Below are 9,105 nucleotides of genomic sequence, written 5' to 3' on the forward strand. Positions count from 1 at the left end.
TATATACTTGAGTGTGTGCATAACCCAAAGCTGGTGGGGAAAAAAAATTACTTTATTGTGCTGTGCTCTGGGGGCCGCCATTTCTTTCGCCTTTTAACACAGAAGGCACTCCAAGGACGAGCGAGGTCTCGGTGAACTGCGCCCGGTCTCTGGACGGAAAGCTGTGCTCCTGGAATGCAATCGAGGCCTGCTTGCGAAACGCCAAAACCTCGAGAGCGAGGCCGCGGGCCCAGCCTCCAGGGTAGGGCGGGCGCGGCCCTCCGCAGAGAGGATGCTGGCGGGGGCCAGGGCTGTCTCCGGCCAGCACGAGGCTCGGGCAGAGCAGACTTCCAGGAGGGCGGAAGCCTGAAGCGTCGGATTTCAGAGCGGGGCGGGGAGTCGCCCACGCAGCCGGCCGCCCGCAGCCCTGATCCCGAGCAGGCGCGCGCCGTGGGCATCTCGGGCCGCGGGAGCGAGTGGAGGATGCTGGGAAAGAGGTAACATGGCCACCGGCGGCGGAGCGGAGGAGGATCGACAGCGGGGCCGGCTGCAGCTCCCGCTGCCCGCGCGGCCCACGGCCCGCGCCGAGGAAGCCGAGGGCGTCCGCGAGAAGATGGGCTGGGCGCAGGTAGTTAAGAACCTGGCGGAGAAGAAGGGCGACTTCCGCGAGCCGCGGCGGCGCGACGACGCGGGCAGCGGTGCGAGTGGCGGGCTCTGCAGCCCTGCGGGCCCGGCCGCCCCGAACCCCGGCGACTTCCCACCCGCCAGCCGCGGGGACCCAAAGGGCCGCCGTCGAGACCCTGCGGGCGAGGCGGCAGACGCCTGCAGGAAGAAGGGCACGGGAGACGCGAGTCGAAGGAAGAAGACAGAGGTGGCGGCGGCCATGGCGACCCCCGCCAGGCCCGGGGCGACCGAAGACGCCACTGAGCGACCGCTACAGGACGAGCCTCCGGCCGCCGGCCCCGGTAAGGGCCGCTTCCTCGTGCGCATCTGTTTCCAGGGAGACGAGAGTGCCTGTCCGACCCGGGATTTCGTGGTGGGCGCGCTCATCCTGCGCTCCATCGGCATGGACCCAGACGACATCTACGCGGTCATCCAGATCCCCGGCAGCCGCGAGTTCGACGTGAGCTTTCGATCCGCGGACAAGCTGGCCCTGTTTCTCCGCGTCTACGAGGAAAAGCGGGAGCTGGAGGACTGCTGGGAGAACTTTGTGGTGCTGGGGCGGAGCAAGTCCAGCTTGAAGACCCTCTTCATCCTTTTCCGGAACGAGACCGTGGACGTGGAGGACATCGTGACCTGGCTCAAGCGCCACTGCGACGTGCTGGCCGTGCCGGTGAAAGTGACCGACAGGTTTGGGATCTGGACCGGGGAGTACAAGTGCGAGGTCGAGCTGCGCCAGGGGGAGGGCGGAGTGAGGCACCTGCCCGGGGCCTTCTTCCTGGGAGCGGAGAGGGGCTACAGCTGGTACAAGGGGCAGCCCAAGACGTGCTTTAAATGTGGTTCCCGGACCCACATGAGCGGCACCTGCACGCAGGACAGGTGTTTCCGGTGCGGGGAAGAGGGGCACCTGAGCCCTTACTGCCGGAAAGTCATCGTGTGCAACCTCTGTGGCAAGAGAGGACACGCCTTTGCCCAGTGTCCCAAAGCCGTTCACAATTCCGTGGCAGCTCAGCTCACTGGCGTGGCGGGGCACTGAACGCGCGTCTGCCCGCCGGGGCGAACACACAGCCAGCTTACCCTTCTTAAGTGCCAAAACTTTTTTTTTAAAGACCTTTTCTTTTTATCATTTTGGAAGGAAATATTTTTTAAAACCTGAAAGAGACATTCTCTCTATGCCTTTTTAAAACCACGTGTGCTCCTTTTCAGCCTGTTTGAAACGGCAAATTTTACCAATAAGGACTATTTGGAACTGTAGTGTGCAGATACGTCGCCTGCCCCCCACCACCACCTTTTTTCTCCCGTTTTGCATTTGTTTTGGTACTTTCGCCAACACCTGGACCCCTTTGTACTTTTTACTACCTCCCTCCTCATACATTGCCTCCTTAGAAATTTTTTGCCCTTTGGGCTGCCTTGCTCATCTCTCTGCCTCAGTCGTGTGTGTCCCCGTCGTCGTCCGTCGTCGTCCCCCCCCCCCCCCCCCCCCCCCCCGTACAGGGCCCAACGCGGGGTAGGCACTCCACCAAGACTCGAAAAAGTCTTGACTGGCTTCGGTTAAGAGTGCCTACCTTCCGCAGCTCTCCGCTGGGCTCTTTTCATTTGCTGCTTCTGTGATACCAGAATTTGTGAAAACAGTGTTGCTTATAAACGTGTGATCTGAGTAAGCTCAGAATGGTGGCCACGGGCCTCTCATAGGGGAGAAGCATGTCTACTTTGTGACAGCTCCTTGCGGTGCCTCAGAAGCCGATTTCTGCAGGAGCATGGAGCCCAGGCATTCCTGCTGAGAAAGACCCAAGCGGTGGTTCTCGTTGGATTTTCTTTGGGGGAGGTTGCTTTTGTTTTGTGCTTTGATGTGAGATGGGGTCTCACTGTATAGCCCTGACTGGCTTGGAACTGGCTGCATTGGTAGGCCAGTCTGGCTTCAAATTTACATACAATGATCCTCTCACCTCCGCCTCCCTGAAAGGTGTTTTAAAATTAACCCCTTGATTCTCCAGCAGATGAATGAACCCAGAGACATTAAGTGACTGGGTCAAAGTACACAGCTGTGTGGTGCCTCAGATAGTCCAGAGTAAGAGTCCCTGACCCCCAGCCCGGTGCTGACCCCCACTACCTCTCTCACTTGACTACAGTCTCCTCGACACTGGTGGGCCAAGGAAGTCTGCTCCCTCCAGGCTGGTGCCAGCAAGAAGCTGAGAAGCCATCCCCTGAGAAAGCAGAAAGGGAAAGCTTGTCTTGCCACTCCATAGTACTAGGAAGCAGGGAAAGGACCAGCGAACAGACTCGAGGACCGTGTCTTACATGTTCCAGGGCCTTCCCCTGCCACTGTCCTCAGTGAAAAATGGTTCCCCTCAGTAAAGAAACTTGCCAGACGTTTACACTTGCACCTCTGCCTCAGCTGCTAGGACCCCTAGAGAAGCCAGAGAGCGCATCCGAAACCTTGGGCCTCTGCCCCTCAGGAGAAAGCTGTTTTTAACCCGGAATCATGAGTGTTCTTGGGGAAACAGGCCAAGACAGAGGGCCTGGGTCCACTCCGTGTTCTCCAGTCGAGGTGAAAGACAGTAACTGCTTTCTTCAGTTTTTGTCTTCTCTTTGCTGTTTTGCTATTTCCTTGTGTCTTAGAATGTAAAACCAATTGTTCAGATTTGTTCTGAATAAATATTTATCTTTCGTATTACTAACCGTGTATTTTTCTCCCCTAAGTGTTAGATGAAGCTGCATACCCTTCTTCCCTACAGGCCTTCTGGAGTTTGCCATTATTGAAGCCCAGTGCATTGGGGTTGCTCAGCTCACTGCAAAGACTGTTTTGTGTGAGCTTTTCAGGTTTGGGGAGTTTTCTTGTTTTAGGTTGTTTTGTGGTTTGTTTGTTTTTTGAGGCAGGGTTTCCTCTGTGTAGCACTGGCTGTCCTGGAATTTGCTGTGTAGACCAGGCTGGTCTTGAACTCAGAACTCTACCTGCCTCTGCCTCATGAGTGCTGGGATTAAGGATGTAGGCCACCATGCCTGACATGTTTTTTGTTTTGTTTTGGTTTTTTGAGACAGGGTTTCTCTGTAGATTTGGAGCCTGTCCTGGAACTAGCTCTTGTAGACCAGGCTGGCCTCAAACTCACAGAGATCCACCTATCTCTGCCTCTGAGTGCTGGGATTAAAGGTGTCCGCCACCACTGCCTGGGCAAATTTTGTTTTCTAAGACACGACCTTATAGCTGGCCTGGAACTCTCAGTCCTGACTAGATCTCCCGAGTTTGCTGAGATTATGGGGACTGTGTGTGTGTGTGTGTGTGTGTGTGTGTGCGCGCGTGCGTGCGCGCGCGCGCCTCTTAGAGAAGGGAAAGGGGCCAGCCAGATCCAGTGCTTTGCTGCCCCGTGAAGGGCTTTCAACTTTGAAGTGTTCTGAAGGTCTGACGGTTACAAGATAAAGTTCCCAACTACAGACTCTCAGAGTTGGCGACAGGAGGATTTTGGGGAACAGATCCGAAGCTGGGACCTAGGAGGAAATTGTCCTTAACCAGCTCAGCCCCTCTCCTGGGGTCGAGAAGCCTTCAGACTCACCCCTCCGGAGCGACTCCCTCCCCTTCTTCCTCTTCCCCCATCTTCTCCCTTTGACAGTGCTTGTGGCCTCCGAGAGAAAGCGGGCTTTCAGCTCGCTCCCCACCCCCTTCCTCCCAGCAGGCTGTGTGCCCAGGAGCCAGTGTTTGAAGGAGGCTTCGCTCAACGCCCCTCCCCCACCAGTTGGAACCCCGTGGAAGAAACTGCTTCCCTGCCCATCCCCCTCCGCATGCATGCCTGGGCCTTCTGCAGGCGGAACACACAAAACCTCCCCCAGCTTCCTCTCCCCTTTGGAGCGCAGCCCCGGAGCTGCAATTCCTCAGGGAGGCTGCCGGACTAGAGCCTTTGCATTTTTCAGAGCCAGTCCCTGCTGCTAACAGGCCCAGCGTGGCGCTCTACTGAGCCGCCATCCAGCAGATAGGGCTACGGTGGAGATGGGGACAGGTAACCCAGCCGTCAGCTCACAAGTCACATTCACTATCGTAAGATACTTGCTGTGGCAAAGCAAACCCGTCTATCTAGAACTTTTTGAAGCAAATAAATGTCCCTAGATGAGGCAGGGTCTTGACTGAGACCCACACTCACGAGGAAGAAAGACCAGGGGCCCGCAGGACTGGGGGTCAGCTCAGGGACAGTGCTTGCCTACCATGCCTGAGGAACAGACAGAATTCAGGCCAACTATGGGTTGCAGATGTGGCCCTCGACAAGGCCTGGAGATGACAGGGCTAGTAGGTTGTATCTAAGAACAATGTTTCGTTTCAGGGCTTCCAGTCAGGCCTCCATCTGTCCCCTTAAACGTTCATAAAAGCCCCTTTGAAAGTATCTGGACCTCAGCAGTTCCCTAGTTACACAAACTGATAGACACATGCAGGGGGAAGACCCTGTTGAACAGGGAAAGCTGGGTCAGACTAGGCTCAGAGATAATTTCCCATAGAAAATAGTTTAAGTGGGCCTGGTGCAGTGGCCCATGCCTTTAATCGTAACACTTGGGGAAGCAAAGGCTAGCCTGGTCTACACATAGTGAGTTCCAGGACAAGGACAAACCAGCACTGCACAGCGAGACCCTGTCTTCAAAAGAAAACAAAAAAGCTCTTAAGAGACAAGGAAAGGACAAGGTAGGGAGATGATCAAGAGAAAGCAAGAGTGCTGATCTAGGCAAAAGCAATTAAAGTAAGCACTGGGAAGATTCTAGAAACTGAGTGAAACCCAGTGCTCCAGCCCGGCTGTGTGTACATACCACTGTAGGTATTAAAAATGGATGAGCCCTGAGCGGGGTGGTAGCCTTGACATCTAGATCCCTACAGAGCTGAGCTGCCCATCCCCATGGGAAACAGGAGGCCACTGCAGGAAGTTTGAGGGCACATTGCTGGAGCTAACATCCATTCTGTGACAGTATTCCTGCCATAAACGGAAGGAATGAATTAATTGGAGCTCTGTTTCCTTCCATCATGGTGGAGAGGGCAGGATAGACAAAGCAGCCTACAGTGGCCAGGAACGGAAGGAATGCTACCAACCTCCCAGGAGAGTTCTAAGCCTGAGAGATAAAACAGGATCCACACAGCAGCGGTTTTCATACTTTCACACTCCCTCAGTAAATAGTCCATTTCTCAATGGCCTACCACGCCTAGGATGTGTGCATTGTCCAAGGCTATCATGACCCTGGCTCTAGGACTCCTAAGAGCAGGTACCGGTCTCATGCCTTCGTCCACTGGCACCTTCTCCTTCCTCTTTTTCTCAAATGGAGTACTGGGGGCTAATCTGTGCCAGGCTCTGGGTTCAAAATGCCACCGACAGAGGAGATCAGGAGGAGGTGGAATTACGGGAAGTTTTCTTTGAGAGTGGCTCGGTCCAGCTTCTCTCCAGGTGGCGGTGCGTGTCCCTTTCAACCCCGGCGCGGGGGCCCCAGTGCTCTCTCTACAGGCCGCTCTGCCCCCTGCTCAGGGAGCTGGGGGTGGCTCCCATCTGAGTTGCTCTTCCAAGCCTTGGTTGCCATGGGAACGGCGGCGCGGGCCTCTGTGGTCCGTAACTCACGCTCCAGGGACCCGGCCAATGGACAACAAGCTCCGTAACGCAACTAACCAATCGGCAGGCTCCCCCGACGGACTGCCCCGCCTTCTGCCACCAATGAGAACTAAGACTGACATCCTTATGGCTTCTGTGGAACGGGACTTTATTATTACTTTTTTCAAAAGGAATTCTTCAAATTAGAAGAAAGTGGAGCAAGGCCTCTCTGCCAGCTGCAGCCCGAGTGGTCTACGCTCTCATTCTGTATTTGAAGATCAAACAATACATGCTGATCTCTACTAAAGTGGTTTCGGGCCGTGAACATAATGGGCCATGGGCTTTATGTACCCTGGCTACGCCAGTTTCTTTCGTAAATGATCAAGAAGTGAGTCATCTGTCTTTGTTCTTGTTTATTTATTTAGGCATGTTGAGACAGGACCTCACTATACAGCTTTAGCCTGGCCTCTCAAGTCCTGGGTTACAGCTCAGCATCACTTGGTCCCTCTTCCTGTTGATCTTTTAAATACAAATTGCAAGCTGGGCATGGTGGCGAAAGACTGTCATACGAACTCGTGGCCTCTGCAGGCACCAGACAGGCACACAGCCGGGACGCATACATGCAGGCAAAACACCCCCATAAAAGAAAAATAAACCTTTAAGAAAAACTTTGGAACAGTTTTAGAATAATAAGAAAATTGTGCATACAAACGTTCCATCGACCCCACCTACCGTTAACTCTGTAATTAGCACCATGTATCAATTCGGTATATTTGTTTCAAGTAGTTGCCCGATACTTGCTTACATCAGGAGAGCAGTATTGGCTACTGAATCCAGGCCGGACACATATTAGGAAAGCCCTCTACAGCTGAGCTGCATTTCCAGCCCATTAACTTTTAAGAGGCAGGGTCTTGCTCAGATATCCTAGCTGGCTTTGAATTCTCTCTGTACCTTTGAACCTGTGGTCTTCCTGCCTCAGCCTGAGGAACTAGCATATATTACCAGGCCCAGTCACTAATGTTCTTTCCTATTCCCAGATCCACTGGGCATGCCATGTGGCCTTAGGTTGTCTCATTAGGCTCCTCCTGGCCATGGCATTTTATTTTCTCAGACACTAATGTGACTGACCTCTATTAATGCTGAATTTGATCACCTAGCTGAGATGGTTCCTGCCAGGTTTCGCCAACATAAAATGATCCCTCCCCACCCCTTTTCAGGCTGGAAGGGTGGATCAGTGAGGAAGAGCACTTGCTGGACAAGCAAGAGGACCTGAGTTCAAATCTGCAGAATTTACACAACCACCACCCACACCTCCTGTTCTCATGTTGGGGTGGTGCTGAGCCAAGGATTGCTAGCGTTTGCTGGCTGCCAGCATGTGCCAGCCTAGTCCTAGGGTAAATGGGAGAATTTTAAAGGAAATGATTGGAAATAGAGCAGGACACTGATATCCTTCTGTGGCCTCTGCTCAGGTGTGGGCTCACACACATCCCACATCCCACACAGAAATAAGACCAAAGTGTCGCTCCCTTTCATTGTGGACTCTGTCAGGAAGTCGCTCTTCTCAGCCAACTGTGCACGACAGTGGGGAGTTCAGTCCACCGAGAGTGGACTCTACATATTTGCTAAGCGTTTTTCTTCACTCAGGATGAGTTTTTTCTCTGTAGTCACTGATCTGCACATAACTCAGATGCTCATTGACACCTAAAGCCATAGCCCAACACTAAGTTCCACTTCCACCACACCAGCTTGATTTTTCAGTCTTGCTAATTGCAAAGTTATTAATTTTTCTTTAATTTTCAACACTTTTATTAATTTCTTGAGAATTTCATACAATATATTTTGATCATTTTCACTCCCACTCCTCTTCCTAACTCCTTCCAGATCCACTCCCTGCTCCCTACCTCCAGATTCACTCTGTATGCTGTGAAATTGAATTCTAATTAATGCATAGCTGTGTGCCCACGATTATATCCTACAGAAGTTTATATCCTACTACCCTAAAAGAAAGTCCATCATTCATTTATTTCAAACCACTCATCCCAACCTGCAGCCACATCTTTCTTACTATTGCCATATCTGTATCTTTTCGTTTAATTTCATTTGGATTAGGATTGTTTTGTTTTGTTTTGAGAAAGGGTCTCATGTAACTGAAGCTGGCTTTGAAATCCACGTGTAATAGACTTGACTTTGAACTCCTGATCGTCCCTCCACTTCCCAAGTAAGTGCTAGTCTATGCTACCATGTTAACCTTGGTGCTTTTTGTTTTTGTTTTGTTTCTTATGGCAGGGTCTCAAAACTAAATAAATAGATACAAAGAGTAGATGTACAATTGAGTATTTCTGTCATTGCTGTTGTGGTAGCCGGCACTTACTGAACCCTCGACAAATCCCGAGGCGTGTTTATTATGCGCCCTTATTTTTCAGGTGAGGGAACAGAAGCAAACTGAAGTAACTCCCCAGAGACTTACGACACAGAACAAAGTTCACCAAGTTCAACTTAAAAGCCTAAATACTTGGTTTTTTCTTTTCTTTTCATGATGTGCATATCTGTATGGGAAGCCAAGGTTGCAATCGAGAATCTCCCTTAACCGCTCTTCCACCTTATTCTTTGGGGCAGGGCCTCCCAATCAAGCCCAAAGCCAGTATGCCAGTCTCACAGGGCGGCTTGCTCCCTGGGTCCCCCTGCAGGTGCCATGCCACTCTATTTCTGTGGACTCTAGAGATCTAGAATACAGTCCTCTTGTTTGTACAGTGGGTGCTTTAACCACTGAACAATCGTTCCAGCCTCTGTACATTTTAAAAATTTAGTGTCTCTGTGTGCGAATATGGGCACACGCATACCACACTGCAGTGATTGTGCAGAGGTCATAGGTCAGCCTTTCCCAGACTTCTGGGGATTGAACTCAGGTTCCCAGGCTTGG

The 9,105-nt window shown here is 52.2% G+C and overlaps 1 protein-coding gene across 1 annotated transcript; it reads left to right on the top strand.

Annotated features, from left to right (window-relative positions):
* Window positions 1-368: 368 nt before the first annotated feature.
* On the top strand, window positions 369-2,082 carry Zcchc3 (zinc finger CCHC-type containing 3). The gene has a single exon (XM_041670597.1). The coding sequence runs from the start codon at window positions 482-484 to the stop codon at window positions 1,673-1,675; it is 1,194 nt and encodes a 397-aa protein (XP_041526531.1). The 5' UTR covers window positions 369-481; the 3' UTR covers window positions 1,676-2,082.
* Window positions 2,083-9,105: the final 7,023 nt, after the last annotated feature.

This window comes from Microtus oregoni, unplaced genomic scaffold (genome assembly GCF_018167655.1).
Source record: "Microtus oregoni isolate MIOR12 unplaced genomic scaffold, Mior012 000020F_ref0000438, whole genome shotgun sequence".
In the NCBI taxonomy this organism is placed as follows: Eukaryota; Metazoa; Chordata; class Mammalia; order Rodentia; family Cricetidae; genus Microtus; species Microtus oregoni.